Source organism: Chanos chanos, chromosome 3 (genome assembly GCF_902362185.1).
Source record: "Chanos chanos chromosome 3, fChaCha1.1, whole genome shotgun sequence".
NCBI classification, from domain to species: Eukaryota; Metazoa; Chordata; class Actinopteri; order Gonorynchiformes; family Chanidae; genus Chanos; species Chanos chanos.
The window spans coordinates 47,108,568-47,129,581 of record NC_044497.1 but is presented as its reverse complement, the minus strand read 5'-3'; the positions used below and the strand labels follow the sequence as shown (position 1 = coordinate 47,129,581).

At 42.7% G+C, this 21,014-nt stretch overlaps 1 protein-coding gene across 1 annotated transcript in view; it reads right to left on the bottom strand.

The window, feature by feature from the left end:
• Nucleotides 1–21,014, bottom strand: part of ctif (CBP80/20-dependent translation initiation factor) — a 73,722-nt gene that overhangs the window by 46,697 nt on the left and 6,011 nt on the right. The window contains exons 2-7 of the mRNA XM_030768964.1: nt 12,116–12,333; nt 10,789–10,860; nt 3,219–3,341; nt 2,919–2,992; nt 1,291–1,392; nt 757–832 (exon numbers count right to left, since the gene is read on the bottom strand). Coding sequence (XP_030624824.1) covers nt 757–832; nt 1,291–1,392; nt 2,919–2,992; nt 3,219–3,341; nt 10,789–10,860; nt 12,116–12,295 — 627 coding nt within the window. The 5' untranslated portion in view covers nt 12,296–12,333. The remainder of the gene's footprint in view (nt 1–756; nt 833–1,290; nt 1,393–2,918; nt 2,993–3,218; nt 3,342–10,788; nt 10,861–12,115; nt 12,334–21,014) is intronic.

Sequence of the window (21,014 nt, the reverse complement as noted above, 5' to 3'; positions counted from 1 at the left end):
TTCCATTTCAACTCCCAGTCAAATTTATACACCAGAGCCAAATATTATTCATATTTTATGAAACTTTTCTTTATGACAAAGGAGGGTTGACAAGTCTAAACAGTGAGTAACTTTAAAACTCTATCAAACATTTTTGTCAATTAGACATTTAGTTATATGTAACACCTAGCATTCAACAGTCACAGCAGTAACACCCTGCTCATATGAATCAAACACATCATATCACCTGTCTAAACTCTCTAACACCTACACGCCGACAGTTAAAGTCATCATTAACAGGAATTCTCCATTCCCAGATATTCCCCAAAATCGCCATTAGATGGCACTATAGGATCATTTCAAGACTAACTGTTGTTCTATTATTCTACCACCAGAGGTCACTAACATCTCGCTGCTGAATCACATGAATGGGAAGTGCGCCAACATTACAACTTTAGAAGGTTATCTAACCTAATTCCTCTAAATCTATCATGACAAGACTCATGTGGCTGTGACATCAGTCACTGTGTAGCAGGGAAAGTATTAAAAAGAACAGAAATGAAGCATAGAGATGTTTACAAGGCAAAAAATGTTGAGTGCAAATCAAATAGCTACTCTTCAGAGCAGTTGGGTAGGACATGACATAATTCACTGTGAAAAACATTCAGCCTTTCCGTTGGCTGGGTACCACATACAGGACTCAGTCTCATTACGGCTTTACCAGAGTGCTGTGTGTTAATAAGATGTTACGTGTGTTGTTCATAAAATGGGACTCACTGCAAAAGCTGGCAGGAATTTTTCCATGTCATTCAGGTCAATGCCATCGTCATCATCAAACTTGCCTTTCATCATCCTAGAGAAGGAAAAAGGTGAGTTGAAATGAATAGGTCATGAGCTGTATTAAAGGTCTAGAACTGTGCATAGCACTAAAGTGGATCTGAGGATTGTGGGATTTGTGGGATATGCTTATATTGTAAAATAATAAAATAGTTGGAAAATAATTACATTTGCTACTCATAGAGTTTATAAACCATTCATATATGCTGCAGTGCTTCTTGGGTAGACATGAACACTTGGCTCATTCCACTAAAGAATCAAACTCAGCCCTGAGAGAGCTGAAACAGGTTACAGACTGGCTTGCCACCCCCAACCACAGCACCTGCATTCTAGATTTTTTTTTTTTCTAGAATAAACCAGAGCAAGCTGTCTACATCAGTCTAGACAGTGTGAAATCACAGGTAAGGGTTTGTCAGTTATTTTGGTCAGACAGCATGTATCTCAGGACCATATCTATCTCTCTCTCTCTCTCACCCCTCCCGGTCGATATGCGGCAGGTGCTTTGGTGTGCCTCTGTACGGCTTCCTGTGGAACTGACTGAAGTCCAGTTTCTCTGGCTGGAGGTCCCACGTCGCCCTACACAGGAAGCACAACAGACTCTCACGCTTTGGGAAAACTTACAGAGGTAAAGAAGGAGCAATTAGTGCCTTACCATTTAATTTGATGGTGCGTTTTAAAGAGCAAATCATTAGTTGCTGCATGTGGAAACCCTTGAGAGTAATGAGAACATACTAAAAGAAATGTTATTTAACTATCACTGTCCTGCTCTATGGGTACTAGTCATAGGGACAAATTAACTCCTGGACAAATTAACTTCTAATGATTTTACCCTTTTTTCTTCCAGTCTAAGTAGATGAAAGATTCTACTAGTCTACTTATCTCCACCAACCTCCTAGACTGACTTGCATGTCTCCTCAGTTCAGTCAAAACTCACAATAACAGAGAAAACCGCTAAGTGACTCATTAACCTAATATGGAAAAAGCGCTATTTGTCAGAAGATATGAACCCCAGACATTCTGAGGGCTTCTTCTGTAAGCACATTGTAGCACAGGACCCAAGTGAGCCAGGGGAAAGGCTCTGTACCGGAGAGAACAAAATCAAGAAGCACGTAATTTTGTATCGGAAGCTATGGACCCTTCACTTAGAAACCAGAGGAATGTTCGTTTAGACACTTTGAAATGGATGGAGGCTTTGACCAAGTGTAATAGTTAGTTCAAAGAGAAAATCTCAGAAAAACTGCGCTATCTTTCAATTATTACACTCTCAGGCCTACACCAAAGACCCTGACCTCAGACAGAAGGGTTGACTATGTGGGTGTCCTGAATGATCTACCAGAGTCAAAGTCTATTCCTTAGAAATCACAATTATCCAGTTACCCTCTATTAATCCTCTCAGGTTGACAGAGATTTAGTCATTCCACAAAGCCAGACAGGGTTTTAGGTTTGCCTTTTCTTTCTTCAATCAAAAAAAAAAACCAACATCCACTCTACAGCCACTCCAAAGCTATGGAAAGAATCATGACAGAGTAAATATCCTGCTAACAGTCAAACACCCTGCTTCCTATCAAACGCTTGAGGGGACCAAAAAAAAAAAACAAAACAAACAAAAAAAAAAACTGCACTTTTCTGTGAAAATGACTGAACAGAGAAACCGTGAAGTCTGGTGAGACAAAAGGCTGCTCCTTTAATTTGATTTTAACTTTGGAAAGAGAGAGATGTGGTTCCTGTTTGAAACCAGCCTGCTTTGAAGGTGTGACACTTAATTAATGGCTCGTAGCCTGAGACCTGGCTGGCTTTAATTTAGAGCAGCCTGTCCACAGGCCAGAGCTCAATCAGTCTGCCTCAGCACTGGAGCAGTGTGGCGGTAAAGAGGAAACGTCCAGACCTCCATGGATCCTAATGTGTCACTGTGGTAAAATAATGACTGAACAGTACAAAGTGGTCATGCAGTTTCTCATATAGGCAGACAATACATTTCCTTATCTGATGAGAGATATTAAAACTTTTATCATGTCTTTTGAACACTGTCTTCTCTGTCCTCTAATGAATCAGCACCATCATGAACAGTGTGTGTGTGTGTGTGTGTTTTAGTGCATGCGTACCCATGTGACTCCATGGTGTTGGCAGCCCATATGTCTGTGCCTAAAATGTCAAAGGAGCCTTCCCTGTTTCCATTCTGCAAACACGACAGGGTCAACAAGTCATGAGTAACTCAAATAACAACCTGTCTTCAGTTAACTCAAAGTCACTTGTTTTACTCAAAGTTTTACAAAAGCAGGTGCATTAAAGATGAATACATCTACATTTTGTTAATGGCTTAAGGCTAGATATGAGTGCCAGCGATTTGCCAGAGTAGCTGTTATCGTTCGGTGTATAAACAGAACTGAGGTTTGATAGTGTACCTTGGCTGGAGCTCTGAACTGGTTGTTCCGTCCCCTACTGCCGGACCTAGATCCAGAACCAGGACGAGAGCCTGAGCTGGGTCTGGAACCTGTGCTGCCATTACTACTGTGCTCCCACTCATCCTAAAGAAAGGGAAAAAAGTAAGGAAGAAAGAGAGTGAGAGAGGGAGAGAGAGAGAGACATGATGATGATAATGATTATGATAACTTACTGAATATCACACAGACTACAAGCTAATTTGTGGCAAAAGAGAATCGTTTAACAGGTTTACTGCTGGTGCAACCAAAGGTGAGTTGCACACATAGTTATCATCTATAGAGACACAGTGGATATCTGTAGAGGCACTCTCTGGTGGGTGTGTGTGTGTATGTGTGTGTGTGTGTGTGTGTGTGTGTGTGTGTGTGTGTGTGTGTGCGTTGTGCAGTGAGCTAAGCTGTAGCTGCAGTCTACGTGGAGCCAGTAGATGAATGTACCACACACAGAGTGAGAATGCTGACTGGGCTCGTAACCACTAGCAACCACAGCTCCTGGTGCCATTTTGACTCAGCTCTGGGCAAAATATCACCCCACATCCACACACAAAGGTATATAGCCATAACATCATTCCACACACACACACACACACACACACACACACACCCCAACACCAACACACACCAACACAGACTTTTTTTTTTCACATTTTTCTTTATGCTCAAACTCAGGGACATAACATATGCATACTCCTTGTGCAGACAAATAGTGTGGTCAGTCTAAACACAAAAGCCACCTGAAAAAGTGATTGACTGGGAAAGGCCGACAACATACGGCCGTCTCCCCCCGTCCACTGCTGCTGTCCCTCAGTCTATCTATGTCCCCGTCATGTCAGAGGACACCCTGACCCCCCGCTGGGCAGGCGGAACAAAGGAGAGGACAGTGACATCGTAGAGGAAGCCACTGAATCTGCCATGGGAGCAGACAGGCTGGTCAGTTTAGCTGAAATGAACTGATTCTCTGGTGTTCAGTGAGAGGGTTTCTGAGACTGTCCTCTTCCTCAGTCAGTGTGGCCTGAGACTCCAAACATGGAACTTCTGCTTCTCACAACATGACCTCTCAGTTCAGTCTAGCCCAGTTACAATACTGTAAATGACCTCTACCTGCTGGTTCAGTTCAGGCAGCTCAGTATGTTGTCTGTCCTTGTCCCTAATACAAGTATATGTAAACACTAATACTGTAATAAGTATCAAAATATCAGTAACATTAAGCATGACGCTCTAACTCTAGTACAGTGTTCATATTTATCAAATGTAAATTCCTATGCTAAGTATAACAAAGTTAATATAACATTTAATATTGGAATACAATTTAAGAAGATCACTTACATCACACAAACATATTAAGTAAATTTATTAAACAAAGGTAACATAATGAGAACCCATTTGGTCACTAACAGAAAAGGTTATCCGCTGTCATTATGATTACTGCATTGATATCGCCCCTCCTACACGTTCAATGCCTTTATGGGCACTGACACTGGTCCCACTTCAAAACACAACTGATTCAGTCTCAGTTTATTTCAGATTATGATGGGCAAGCTAAGCTGTCCACACACTGAGAGTTTAATCATGTGACTGTCATGGAAACAACCCTCCCATGTGAAAGAACTCTATCCTGATCTTTCTCATGTCTAAAGACAGAATAAACTCACATGTATGTTGTGAAATGGAGCGTGTGTTGATAGTTTTCTTTCACTGAAAAGATGATTGAGAGCGTAAAAGCATTGCTTTAGCTCAGAGAGAGCACTCAATGACTGTTGAGATCAAGGTCCCTGAGACGGGATTACCATAACAAACAACTCTAAGAATCCTCCTGCAGCCTCAAAGAAGACTCACACACACACACTCTCACTAACACACAAAAGCGGCAGACATGCTGTATCACACACGCAAATGCTCAGTGACTTGATAATCCTGTCATGGGAGAGCACGCTAAAATAACTGTAAGCTTCTGTGGTATCCCAACAGAAACCAGAGTCACAAACATGCTAATGTGCTATGATTGGCCCCGGAACACCAATCATTAGATACGGCAGACAGTCGACACACATAGGGAAAAAGAAATGAGAAAAACAGAGACAGATCGAGAGGGACAGAGAGAGACAGAGTCGCAGAGAAAGAGAGACTGACAGTGATAGCGTTAGACAGAGAGAGAGAGAGAGAGAAAGTGAGGGAGCAAGAAGACAGTCCCACTGGGGTTATGTCCTTGTAGCCATGTCATGGAAGAGCACATCTACCTGACCCTAAGCTTCTAAGGTATCCTCACACTACCGAACCAAAGACCTCACTCATGCTAACGTCTGGGAAAGCTCCTTGAAAAGCAAAAGCAAATGCATAACTTACTCGACGAACCCACTGGAGAGGCACAGAGAAATCCATGTTAGTAAAAAAAGAAAGACAGCTTTCATGAAACACAGCAGGCGGCCAACTCACACAGGAAGGATCAGGGTGAGAAAGAGACCATGAGAGAGAGAGAGAGAGAGACTGAGAGAGGGCGCAGGAGAGATACAGAGGGAGAGAGAGTTCCACTGGTATCTTCCATAGAGAGGGTTACTTAGAAACGAAAGTGGAATAGACCACAAGCCTCAGAACAAAGGGCAATCGTATGCGTAACACCAAAGTGCCCACGTGTGTATGTGTGTGAGGTAATGACTGGCTTCTGCATATTTGACAGACAGGACTGTGTTTGTACTGGGTTTGTTTGAGAACAGCAGCTGATAGTAAATCAGGAAAATGTGTTCACCCTGACATTTCATATATAAAGAACATTGAAATGTCTCTGCAGAGTAGATCAGACAATACAGACTTAAGTTACCTTTCTAGAAAAAAAACCTCATCCTCATGTCATTAAAGTCATAATTAGAGTTCAACACACTGACAGCGCTAGCAAGTTTTAAGACCCGACAGTACACGGACATGCATACAGACAAAATCAATACAAATGTTCTGTTGACAGAAGTGTCTTTAAGACATGAGCACATTATAACCAAACGGGTATATAGTGGCTTTTGACTGGACAATGCCTATGTTTAATTGCAGTGTTTTGTGAATTCAGACTAATGATTCCAAATGAATTGTTCATAGGTACATTAAATACATGATTAATATAAGATATTCATTTACATCTTCAAATGATGATTCAAATAAAATGAAGTCTGACCTTGTATTGGATCAAATATAATGTAGATGAAGTGAAAGAAATGGTTTTAAAAACACAAATGTTCGTCTGAAAGAGTAGGCTGATTTGGTTGCTTCCATGGCTCGTAATCATTCACTAATCACTACTCAATCACTAGTAATCATTAATCAATCAGATAAACAGATTAAATGACACTTTCATTTAGACTGAAATTTTTGATTCAAACAGACTTTGTTCTGATGATCTCAATCCAGTTTAGGTATTTAAACCTACGCGATTCATTCCAAACAAGCCGTTACAACATTTGTCACAGAGATATTACATTCAGTGTGAAAGCAGTCACTGCTTATAACCAGGACAACTGTCTCTTAATTTGATCCTACTGACCCACAGCAGTGTCGGTGGTACTATGCTCACGTATAATACAAGGTTCCCTGAGATGGAGTGACTGAGTTGTACTCAGGGCTGTGGAGTCGGTACACAAAACCTTCGACTCCGACTCCTCTATTTGCAATTAGACTAATTATATTTCCTACACTGACTGAAAGCACACAACATACAAGGCATTTCATCACTGTCAACGTGAATCATCAGGCTACTTTTTAGCACCCTAACCTGTTAAAGTCGGGTTGAAAGGCTATAGCTATGGCACTGTGGCTTTTTTATTTTATTATTTTTACAGTATTTATTAGAGAAGTTACAAACACTGAGTAATATTAAACATAAAACTTACAAAATTAATTACTGCTGTTGATTTCTGCTGTCTAGCCTAGGCCTAAATCGTGAGCGTACGAGTCCGCAAGCCTAGGCTCAAAAGTTGACCATTATTTTGGGGTTCGACTTATCCGGCAAATACAGGCGTAAACCTATACTGCACCTTTAATTTTTGGGGGTTGACATGTACGGTGGATCGATTTTTACGCCAGCATATAGAGTACATTTAGCCGGAGTTGGAGGCGGTACATATTTACTGACTTTGACTCCAGTAACCCAATAACTGCTTCTGACTCTGACTGCGACTCCACAGCACTGGTTGTAGTGTTGGTGTGGTACTGTGTAATGTTTAGTAGTAGTTAGGATGGCTGTTTAAGAGGATGATGAGAACATTTGAGAGCTTCACTGTTTGTACTCTTGGGTCTATAAGTAGCACAGGGTGACATGAGATTTAGTGACCTTGCTGATGTGCCAGTGCATTAGTGACAGTGTTTGGCGTTAAGTAAGAGGGCAGCGTTAAGAGAGAAGGATCAGTGTGTGTGTGTGTTTATGTGTATGTATGTGTATGTGTGCGTGTGTTAAAGCTCCTGTTCTGGCACCGCTTTCAAAGAGTCAATCAGATCACAGCTATCTCACCTGAACACTACACTAAGGGTATCAAGAGAAGAAACACTCAACCCGTTATACAAAGCTGGCAATGTCATTTCTTTCATTTTGCTCTCTCACACTACCCTTTGCCCTAACTCTCTCCCTCCTCTTGTGTTCTCCTGTACTACCTTTCTCCTTCTCACTCTAAATGGAGCTTTCCATCCATTTCACTATGCCATTTCTCTCCCCTCACTCTCTCTCCCTTTTTCGTTTCTCTTACACATGCACTCACACATTCCCATACAGTCTAAATCTCCTAACTGTTTTGCATGTTCGATATGTTATTCTCTCTGAAACAACTTGAAAGAGCTCCAATCAGTTAATCTTTTCTACACAGGAACTACACACAAAAACCTCACAAAATTGACCATATGAGGTCGAGTCCCCAAAACAGAAATAGGGCTACTCTCTAGAGCAGACACAACAGAAGAGCAGGTGGCAGGGAGAGAGAGACTGGGAGACAGACACAAATGCCAACCAGACCTGTATGCCAGCAGACAATCACACAGTGACCCTGCCACGTGCCCCGTGTTACCTCGCCAACCAGTCTCAGAAAAAAGCAATGGTGGTACATAGGGAAACACAATCCACCAGATGCTCCTGTGATGTCAACAAAGAGAGCCGACATTCAAACACAGGCTGTGTCCGAAATGGCATACTACATACTACTCGTATACTAATCTTGACGTAAAAGTAGCAAGTAGTATGCAGTACACGAAAAATAAAAATTTTGCAGTACACGACAGTTACCCGGATGATGTACTACTCTGGTGAAAACTTTCATATGCTTTCTTACCGGGCTACGTTTGATAGATATTTGTTGTACTTGTGTGTTGTTCTTTTTTAACAGATCAAATAGCTCAACCAATAGCAAATGTGTAGTGCACCACACGAACGTTCTCATACCTGCACACCAGTCTGTACACTAGGGTGGGGAGTAGTGTGCAGTACACAGTGTACACTGGGCCAGTATGCAGTATGCAGTACACTAGTATGCCATTTCGGACACAGCTACATACTCATGCTCCACTAGGTGCTCCTGTGATGACATCAAAGAGGGCCAAGATTCAAATACATGATCCAGCCAGTTAACACTGTAAGAATGATACATCAGCCCAGGACTGTTTCCATAAGACAAATAAGATAAGTGTTTATCTGGTTACAACTAAAGGCTTCATATCAAAGCACTTTTTAATGTTCCTCCATTAATCCAACAGAAGTGATACATAAAACTGAGGGTGAAAAATGACAGATGGAACTTCAAAGTGAGACATGTTTTTGTGGAATGGCACTTTGCCTAGTTGGGGTGCAGTGTTGGTACACTGTTAAAAATGAGGTCTGCTATTGAGGAGTCCCTTACATATATTGCCTTATCAGACAGTGTATGTCTTCCTTAATGGGTCCTACAATATATTCCCTTTCAAAAGCAAAAATATGGTCCATTGATTTGTACTGCACCATTAACACACATATACAGCTGTATAATCCATTTTATCTAAGCCAATACCAAATTATGAAAAACAGCACTATAGAGACTAGCCAACACATATACTCTTACGGTACACATATACTCTTACGGTACACTTCCACTGCAGCGAATTTCACTTCACTCTCACTCAGGCTCAGTGGGGGTGAAATTCGCTCTGATTGGCGAAATTGGAGGCGATTTCGCCGAGGCAAGCGAAATTGAGATGGCGAATTCTCAACTTATGCAAATGGGACCCACGTGAGAACCAATCAGTTCAGCGTGTGGTGTGTTTGCAATGTGCCGTTTTCTAGAGAGGTGGGAGTAACAAAAAACAGCCTGACCAAGATGGCAGAGGCTAAAGGCTACATGTGGCATGAAAACATGTATATGATTAAAAGATGTATGGGCAACCATTTGTGTATACATCAACATGGGTTGTTGTTTACATGTTAAATGAACTCAGTTGGGGCCAGAGCAGTAGAAAAAATTCTCTCAACGGTTCTGGTCGGGGCAAATAGGCCACTGCAGACCTTCATTTAAGCACTCAAACTTTTCAGGAAGGTGACTAGCTTGTAGTTTTTGCAACCACGGCCCCCAGAGCGAAATTTCGCAGGACGAAATTCACGAGGTGTTTCGCTGTGCGAAAGCTACAGTTATTTTGGCTGGCTGGTTGAAAGACAGACAGGGTGAGACCAGATTATACAGGACCATGGTCAATGCTTTGAGAGTCAGTTTAAGACCTTAATTAACAACCCGAGGGAAGCTAAATGAAAATACCATTCAGAAATATCTTTATCTTCACTCAAAGCCATAGCAGCATGTTAAAATGGCATCTGTGCTACACGGGGTCATTTGTCATGGTCAGTTATGTATAGAAATACCCTACAGACCCTAAACAGAAACTCAATCACCCCCATTCAATGCACCATGGTCTTTATAACCTTCAATGACATTGAGTGAGCTGCCAATAGTGGGAGGGGTTCTTCTTGTATTTCCCCCATTACAATAGACCAATCTATACTGTCCCTCCTCAACAAACCACTAATCAATAGAGCTCCCACAGAACCAACCTCCACACAGACTGAGGCCAATGTTCTAGGCAGTACCATGTATGTGGGCTGTTTTGAGGCATATACTGGAAGAAATACATGAAGTGACATCTCATTCAAATGAAGTAAATGAATAGGCCTACTATCTTTGCAAGAATGCAACATGAATTAACTGTTCAGAATAACTGGGCAACTGTCAGATCTAAAGATTTCCAGCTCTTCGGAATGAGTAAAATTATCCACATTATTGAGAGCATGTTTTGAAGCAGCATATGTGTAATGTACATAAGAAAATGTTTTCTGTATATGAGATTATGATAAAATTAAGGGCTTCATCCGGCCAGAGAGTCTACAGAAACTGCTTTTCCTGCTTCTCTCCAGCGATGGGATCATATATGAGCACAAGTAAATGGCAAAACCCTCAGTGAGAAGCAGCCAATCAGCAATCTAGCTAGAGTGTGTCATACATTCATACACATACACTCGTACACACAAATATGTCTCCGTTTCACGTACCGGTTTGGATGAGCCCCTCCCCCGTGATGATGACAAGCTGCCGTCTATCTTATCACTGCAGTCCTCTGTCCACTGAGAGAGAGAGAGAGAGAGAGAGAGAGAGATGGACAGACAGACAGACAGACAGAGAACAAATGCATTACGGGACGACAGTGAAAAATGATACTGGTTTGTATTGCATTTGTCTGTTCTGAGGGAGTGAAGTAAGGCCTCATCTCTCATTTCGATGATGACTCTCTGACTTCCTCTATGCCTGACTGCATCACAGACGCGCAGGCATTAAATAAAGCACAACATAATTCCTGGCTAGGTCCTTTGAACATTTAGGAAAAGCCTATTCATAAAATGGTTGTGCTGGACTGGCCAAAGCAGAGAGAAGATCTGCTGGCCTTATATCTGTGTTTATGCTCCATGTGACCTTTGATCCAGAGTCATAAGATTTCTGCACCAAGCACACCTGCAGCAGACGCCTTTCTGATGGCCTCTAGATGGCCCTCAACTGCACAAACCCACTCATATTCAAAGTCAGGTTTCTTCTCAGAACAGCCTCCAAGACTTTTCAGGTAAACACTCTGAGACAGTAGAGTAAGGAAACTGTAGCGTTGAACTGAGACTCTGACACTGGTTACACACATACATAGCACTAAAACAGTGAACAAATCTGCTGAGACTTTGTAATGCTGTTTTGACAGCTTTGGAGTATGCTACCACTGTACTACAGGCAGTAACTGAACGAAACCCTGTTGTCCGAAAAATACCATTTCATGCAGTTACTCAAACAAAGAAAATCTTCTACTCCAATCTTAATCATATAGTGCTCTTACTTCTGGCTTCACGAATCTCACCACAGTACATGAGCATCACTAGTTTCTCTCTCAGGGCTTGAAAATTCAGATGGTCCAAGTTTCATACTCCTCACAGTAATTTTAGCATCTCTATATTGTGAAGGACAGTTCTGCATAAGTACTTCCCATGGGGAAGAGCACCCCAGTTTGGATTTCTCTGATTCTAGTTCTGAAGCCACGTTTTGGCAGTAGGCACTGCAGCTCTTTTCCACTCCTCAGAACTGAGAAGTGACACAGAAAAGCTGCAGCAGTAGAAGGACAGGGCAGTAGTTTGGCACGTAGGCCCAAGCGTGTAAGCCACATACTGTAAAAATTCTTTTATGTTGGCTACAGTGTTCTACATTAGAATGCAAGTACAGTAACTGTGTCGGAGAGGAGGCACATTTAATATTTCAGAAGTCTTATGGCTTCTCATGGTTACATACTGGACACTTCTGTTTATATGGTGTTGTTTCACAAAACTACTAGTGACCTTCTCTAACCTGTGAGATGCGTGACTGGGTTTTCTCCCCGTCTCCTTCCGTTTCACTTTTGTCACTAAGGAGGCCTTGCACCTGGTACTCCAACACGTAACTGTCTATAAAACGCTCCAGCTCCTCAATCTCCTGAGAGCGCGTGCTGCCCGCCTCCGACGAAGCCGACGCCACTGATGAGTTCTCCATGGCCAGCCCTCAGTGGGGGAGGGAGGGAGGGGTGGGACCTGCAGGTGGGAGCAGAGACAAAAAGGTTGAGGAGTTTTTTTTGTGATGGTAAAGTAAGGCGAACTGCTTAAATTACAATGTGCCTACTGCACTTCTTTAGACATGACTCTGGACTTGATCCTTGACCCTAAGTATCCTTATGTTAGAAACTTTCAATAAAGTGCTCAACCCCCTCACTGTGGGCTGTCCTAAACAGCTTATACTGGTATTTGACCCTCACTGAGGTTCTAGACTGCAGTTCCACTGTTGCTACAGCAGGGGCAGCAGAGAGCAAGACACAGTCCTGCTTACATCATCATAAACATTAAGTGGGCGTCATTCCCACGACTTGGAGACTTCTCTGAGCCACGCCCTCCTGCTAAACAAGAGCAAGGCCATTCAGGAATCGGGGATTCCCTTAAGATATAGCGGGTGTTGGCTCGTGGCCTTGAACAGACAAACCTGGGTTATCTCCCTCTTTCTTTCTCTCCTTCCCTCCCTTCTTGTTCTCTCTCTCTCTCTCTCTCTATATCGACCCTTCAACCCCTCAATCTCTCCCTCTCTCCTTGTCTTTCTCTTGCCTGTTTCCTCTTTGTTATTTTCTCAATCATCAGTCTTTTGCCAGATTGTATTCCCTACTTGTCCTCTGTACTGCATTTCTTTCTGTTCTACCTCCCCCTGTCTTCCTTCCCCTCTCACTCACTCACTTCCCCTTTCCTCTTCCTCCACCTTCTAGTTATTCAACTACTCTCCTTTCTAACTGTGCCTCTCTCAGTTTCACCTCCGTGTCACCTCCCTTTCCGTGTCACTCCCTCCTTCTTCTTGATCTGTTCTGCAGTTGATGTGTCTGTGTTCACAGTCACATGCAGCTTATTTAGTGGGCAGGGCAGGTGAGGAGGGGGCTGAGAGAGTCTGCTGCTAATCTCTTCTAAGTCACGGCTGAAGAACTGGTCAGTCAAAGAGGATTTACTCCTGGAGCAGGCATCTTGCTAATATACACAATGGCTTGTTGTGCCCTTGCAGTCAATATGACCTTTAGATTTGGTTATTAATCTTGGGAGAACTAAATACAACTCTACTGGTATTTATACTACATTGTACAAAAATGCTACATCACTGTTTGGTAACCTTACATTGTCCTATTTCCATATAATAAAGTCTTGCAAACACTGAGGAGCACTAAAACAAATAAGGTCTTAGGATGAAAACACACAGGCTTTTTTTTTTTCTAGAGTTTCCAAAGCAGAGTTCATTAAATGAGATGGTTCTGCCCTGCAGGAGTAACACCCACAGTCTCCATTAAAGAGGCCTAGATGACAGAGGTGCTACACACTAAATACAGTAAAATAGTCTAGCACTTTAAATGTTTCCAGGCCACAACACAACTGCTTGGCTGAAAGGATAAATTCTTGATCCTTGGCCTGCAGAGGGAGTGGTAAAGACGCGGCAGCTAACCTATGACAAATATTTTACTACTACAAAAGGGTTTCAACGCCCGCAATCTCAGGTAACCTGTCGGAGATAAACAGAAAGCCCACCACGCCATAAACTCTCCTCTTGTGAAATTGTGGGCTGACTGTAGTGTGTGTGTGTACAAGATACTCAGATAATTTAAGTAACAATATTTGGGTGATGTTTAACCAATGTTTGTTTTGTCTTTACGCTTTTTCTACAATCATCACGCTGGCGATTGTCACATGCTCATAGCCATTAGGACATAACGCAACATTTCTGAAATTTCACTTTTTTTTTTTACATGTACTCAATTAATCTAAACAAAATAACTAACACCTGCTTCCATAGAGTTTATATTTTCCATCACAGATTTACCAAAGTAGATGTTCTGGTATTGGGGGAGAGAGTTAGAACAGTGTGAGGGGTGACTGAGTAGGCGGAGCTGGTAATAGGTGTGATAACGACAGAGGTGGGGCTAGTGAAAATGGATCGAGGAAGCCTGCCTACATGATGAGGGACAGGAAACAGCCAGTTCAGGGGAAGACTAGTACACGATGCTCTTGGCAACGAACAGATGTTCTTCCCTGTGCTTTCCAGGGTTCTGTCACATTACACATCATGCCAATGCTTCTTCCAGTTCTCCCATCACCCACAACCCTGATCAAATACTGTCACTGACACATTCCCTTTACGCTATGTGTCATACTAATTTAAAAATACAGATAGCCATACTGCTGAAATACACACAACTGATTCTGTGTCAGCTGGTCCAATTTTTCTTTTTTTTTTGTGGGTCCTCGCTTTAGGGGCCTACTGTGCAAAAACGGAGATCTGATCTGATCAGTGACAGCAAAACTCAACTCAATTCAGCCTAGACAGTCCTGATCCTTATTATGCATAAGACCTTGCTTTGCACTACATTTGACACATATCACCAAACGTTCCAGAGATCTACACTTGCAGCTTTCCCTTCAGACTACACAGATCTCTCTGCTCCAAACCACTGATTCAAAAAACTGGCTTGTAGAATATTGCACTGTGCTGTGTGAGCGTGAGTGTGCCTGTTTTAACAAAACACTTCTGCTAAAGCTTTAAATTCTTAAAAAGCTGTAAGTGCTCCCAGCTGCTCTCTTATTCATTAGGCTTATTTCTTTTTAAACTGCTCAAATCAATTAAGCAATTGATCACTGGCTGTGCTTGTAAAGCAAAGGGTCTCATTACGAAACGGCTGACAATACTGACCTACAAAGTTTAAAAGAAAAAAGAAAAAAAGCAGGTACCCACATGCTGATGAAGGGTTGCAGAGAAAAGAGGAGTATATTTCTGAGTGTCCTGTTTCTGAAGCAGTAGGTTCTGAGCTGTGTGTGTGTGTGTGTGTGTGTTGTGTGTGTGCAGGCGGGGAGGGAGGGGGGGGGGGGGGGGTTAAGAGAGGTGTCGATTGGTCAATTATAATAAAATCTCTCTCCTCTAAAGGCTACTGACATAGCTCCATACTTCCTTTCCAGGCACTTGCCAAGTACTCTTGTGAAGGCTACCACTACTTAAGTTATTCAGCTTTTTGCATGAATCACACATGTGCAACTCTAAATAACCATCCCTTCCACTGAATAAATAAAGAAAAGAGACATTAGATGACTTTACACTGGCTCTTAATGGTAAAGACCCCTTGGAGAATTGGATGAAAATTATGAACCCCCCCCTCCCCACAAATGCACACACAAAAATATGTGTGTTTTTCTTCCCACAAAAACAAGTTTCAAAGCAACAGAAAGAAAACTAAAAAGAAAGAAAGAAAGAAAGAAAAAAAATATCTTTAGATCCCAGATCCCTGAAAAGTCTTCCAAGGATTCCAGATCCCTGCATCATCTCTCATTCAAAAATACTGACGATAAACAGCATGCTTTACTTCAAAACACTGATTAAGGTCTCAGTATGGTTAAAGACACTCCAGTGTCTTTTTTTTTTGTGTTATAAATGAATGCCTGCAGCTCTGAGCCTGGGAGGTAAGGCTGCCCAAGGTCCATACCCTCTCTCTGATAACCCTTCCTTTCTCTGGTCTTGACAGAGCATTCCTGCCTGGGGCTAAATGACTGCTAAGGGCCGTCTCTGTCTCTGGTCTAAGAAGACAATCTCATATGCAGACAGACAGACCGAATAAAGCTTCAAGTGTGAGACGAGGTTACCGCTTGTCCAGTGCGACGATCTGGGACGTCCTGTTTTCCCCTATAAAGACTGCCGTCCGGGGGGGAGGGGGTTCAGCGTCACATCAGTTTTAGGGTCGAGCGGGGTTGAAAAGGTGTTGAGCGCTTTGGTCATGTTAAATGCTAATTAGCATATGTGACGAGTTTAAGTACTGAGAGCCCCTTAGGCTCAGCTTGATTGGTGGTTGGTCTGAAACGTGACGCAATACCCACAGTGATATAGCACCACTGTAAGGGTCTGTGTGTAAGGGAGAGATATGCCATTACAATCTATGAATTGATTAATCAGTGCAAACAGCATTTACCGACTGTCAGCACATCATCGTGTATGCAAGCAGAGAGTCAAACAGATGGAGCTAGTTAAAACAGCAGGTTAACCTCAGAGTTCTCATCAGCAATGACACCGCTGACGAGATAAACACCGTACAGGGTAAACAGTTTATGTCAGTGTAAAGAGTCAGAAGGGAACAGAACACATTACTCTGATATGTGACCTCTGACCAGGTTCTATCTCTAATACTGGACAATGTCATAGTATGTTCTTTTGTGTGTGTGTGTGTGTGTGTGTGTGTGTGCGCGCGTGTGTGTGCGTGCGTGCGTGCGTGCGTGTGTTTTACGGCACTGCAGCAGAGAGACTGAGCTGAATAATGATGTCTCTCCATCCTTTTATGGGTTTCATGACTGCACAGTGGTTAACCACCATAGATCAGGCAGACATGTTCTATACATTCTCTGGACACCAGCACCCACACTGGGGCAGAGAGGTTGGCTTGACTGCCTGGAGATGAACTTGTAGTTGGAGCTTTGATACAGGAGGACGGACTCTGTGTCCCCGTATTTACAGGGGTGAGGCAAATGATGTGGCTTTTTCACAAGAAAATCTTAAGGGAGGAGAGAGTGAAGGTGACAATATACAGGACAGAGAATAGAGGGGTGGAGAGAAGCAGGGAGAGGAGGGGTGATGAAAAATGGAGAGATAGGTGAGAGGCAAAAAAAAAAAAAAAAAAACACGAAAGGATGAGAGAAATATATAACTGCAGTGTAGCCTAGTGGATCAATGCATGAAGAAGAGAGAAAGACAAAGGGGGGGGGGGGGGGGGGGGGACAGAGAATGAGAGACGGAGTGATGGCTTTACACAGAACACTGGTATTGAATAGCTGTGATTTGCCTTTCCTTTGTTGTCACGATGCTGTGAAATTCTGCTCAGCTCCTCTACTCCATGTGGTCTAGTTTTAGCCACGTGGTCATAGCGTAACCAGCCCCCTCCAACACACACACACACACACACACACACACACACCAGCTGTTTCAACAAAGAGCAGACACGCCCTAGCTACAGCGGTACACATTACTACGGCAACGCTACAGCGGCACAGTGTAAGCTTCCAGTTCAACTCGCAAAGCATCACAGAGCGAGGTAAAGAGGTGACTGGCAGAGAGAATACACTATACCAGGCAGACTGAACGCTGCTTGCTGTGAACGTGCTCTATTGTTCTAGTCGAAACAACAGCCAGGTTGACAGCCAGGCTGTAAAATCCAGAATTTGGAAACACGACCCGCAGTAGGCAGTAGATAAACTAGGACATGATTACAGTTTGTGTGCAAATAAGCATGTATGAATTCATATTCTTGCATTATGCGTCAGGCATCTCATTGTATTGAGAGTGTGTTATGAAGGCAGAGATTGCTCCTTGTCAGGAAGAAGTACTGAATTTAGCCTAACGTTAAACTCTAGAAATCCAGTACACAAAAGTAAACAACGCCTTTATCCACACTCACATAAGATACTGCAATCCAAAACCATGTTCATGTCTCCTCACAGAGGATCGAAAAAGTCTAGAGTTTCCCTTTTTATGTCTCTGGATTAGTCCCCATCAGCTCTGACCTCCTCTGAACTGGAAGTTTCTTTGTGCGCAAAGGCATTTTATTTCTAAAGAGAAACTTTACTCAGCAAATGTACACAGAGGTGTCTGCTGCGGACCATTCAGCCTCAGATATGATCTGGTTCAAATCTGCTGGAGAGTGTTAGGCAGTGTTTCATGTCTCTGTGAGTCAGCAGGGTGTCTGCTCTTCCTCATCAGTTCAGTGTCGTCAGGGAGCCCTGTGGCCCGGCTCGAAAAAGCCTCTTCTGCTCAGTATGGGGGGGAGGACGGATGAATAAATCAGATATTTTCAGGGTGGGGGGTGGTTTAATACTCCTGCCAGACATATGCTCACTCACTCATGAAGCAGAAAGAGAGAGAGAGAGAGAGAGAGAAGAGAGAGAGAGAGAGACAGAGACAGAGAGAGACTCAGGTCCATTTATTTCTAATTTTTACCAGTACAATAGACTATCATTATCATACAAACTTCAGAACAAATGACTGAATCGGGAATGTAACAAAATGAACGTCCATTTCCTAGCGCGGTCAACACTGAGATCTATCCATCATTATCAGTGAAGTGCATTCAGCTTTATCTCTGATTAGTGAACAGAGAAGACACTACTCATTCAAATCAAGTGTGTGTCCTTCAATTAGGCCACGTCACATGTTTTCAAATCAATCACTCCTCCTCTTAAAGTCTGCTTTTGGATTAGCCACAACAGAGCGATATCAGATCCTCTGAGACAAAGAAAACCAAGCAGTTGTTTGAGTGGAGGGCTATGTTACAACAGCCTGTTTTATTACCATAAGCCCAAACGGGGCATAGTTCAATCAATCAGGCAATAGCACACAAGCAAAATGTTCCAAAGTCCAACTCCAATTCTCTCCAATACAAAAATGTAATGTAATTAAGAGCAAAGCCACAAAGGATGGTGCAATGTGTGTATAGGCACTTGTTTCTGGAAAGGGAACATTATAATTCAGCTGAGTAGTGTCGCTGTCCAACACTAAGTAACCATAATACCTTTCAACCTAATATAGCTCACTAATGCTCACTAACTGATGAGGCAATATGCAAAGAGGACGCGTGATTGAAGCAGCACATCTGGTCATGCAGAGAGCCGAGAGAGAATTTAAGGAACAACAACAACAGGTCATGGTTTCAGTAACATTATAGTGATCTACCTCCCATGGCATCAAGGGCTTGTTCGTCTTAACTGTGACAGCTATACGACGCAGCAGGATGAGGGATTCTTCTGAGGTGGTTTTGTAGAAAGTGTGGTTGTGAAGCCTGTATGCATTCTGGCTTTAGTTTTCCTGTTTGCACACAAAACACCAACATAGGCAAAGAAGCTGTGTGAGACCTCTATGGCTAGGTTTACCACAACGTCACGATATAGACTTTTTCTCTTCCCTTCTCTAAATGTGTGTGTGTGCGTGTGTGTGTGTGTTGGGGGGGGGGGGGGTCTTTTGGTCTCTCTCTCTGCAGTGGAGACTGAGAGCAGAAGCTGTGTGTAGCTGGACACAGGACACACACACAGGGCCAGGAGTGAATCTGTATTCATAAGGAGGAGCCTCTGCAGACGAGCAACTAGCTGCACGGGGACGGGGACCAAAGTCTTAGAGCCAGTCTTCCCCTCACAAACACACCAGTACAGGCTATTATTACACAGAGAGTCAGGACCGGCCCAGTTTAGAAGCATCTTGCACCAGGAGTACATGTTAAAGTTATACAGAGGTCTGAATTCACACAGCCAAATGATTCAAAAAGCATTTTAAGGTGGGTGAATGTAAAGTATTCCTTCAAAATAGACAGAATAACTTTGGTACATTTAGGAACTGAGAGACAGAGAGAATGTGATGTGGGAGTTACTGTGTAGTGCGGGCATACTGTCTAATGTGGCCTCTTTAAATGACTTTACTACAGCAAACTCACAGAATGACTCAGGATATAATGTAGACGAGTTCTCCACTACTGGGCTACACCGTGTCTCTGCATTTTTTTTTCATGCTCCTGAGGCAACTGACCTCACCATTTCAATATCAGTGTAGACTACAATAACTTGCATCTGGTTCTTGTGCCTTTAGTATAGCATCTAGAACTTTCAGATGAAGAACATTTACATAGCTAAATATAGATGGCTACTTTTACACAGCTTCTGTTTTATCACAAATTTCTGGGTGCTCACTCCTATTCACTCTGCCACACACACACACACAGACACACACACTCTGGTCTAGTTGTGGAATGTAGAATGTGAATGTCGTGTTTGAGTTCACCACAGGAATGCTCTCCATTGATAGAGTATTCCCAAACACAATGTAGCATTTATCATTCACTGAATCATTGCACAGGCTGAAGCTGACATCCAGCTCACAGCATTTAGTGCAGAGAGAGGAAAAAGGCATCTGAGTCAAAAAGATTATCAACGCTGCTCATAGAGCATCAACACTGCTCAGTGTTGGTAACCAACAGACCGCCAACTGCCAAGATAAATGGTTTGAGAGCTAATGTGTGCAATGTGACCATCAGTAGACTGAGATACTCTGCAACAAATGGGTGCTTCGACGGTTTCTGCAAGACCAGTAAACAGTCAAGTCTGTACACAAATGTGCTGTTCTACAGACAGGCAACATTTAAAAATTCAACAACACACACACGTTCACACAAATCACTTTGTGCTGTAATACCCTTGTTCAGGTTGTACTCTAATGTTTGCAGTTTAATATTATACTGTGCTACTTTGTTGGAAAGTGCGATGAACGGTTCAATAGGAAATGCATTAACATCCTGTAAGGACATATACTGTACATTCTCTCAGGATCAGAGATCAAGCAGCCTACCAGACCAGACCTTATGCCACATTCTCCATATGAGGACCAAGCTTAACGACACACATCATTTGTTTGGAAAATGCAAATGGTGCCAACATTTTCTTGTCCTCACAGAAACATCTCCACCAGTCTAGTGTTCCCCGCAGCACTGAGAGCAAACTCAACACAGGTATAATCAAATATGGTGCTGCTGTAAATACAAAACTTACAGCGCAGTTTGTCTAGAAAACAACAACGACAACAAAAAAAAAAACATGGAATGAGGCTGCATGTGTTCCTAGTGATAAAGACCTGAGGAAAAGCAATAAAACATCATTTTTTCTAGTCATGAATAGTTCAGAAA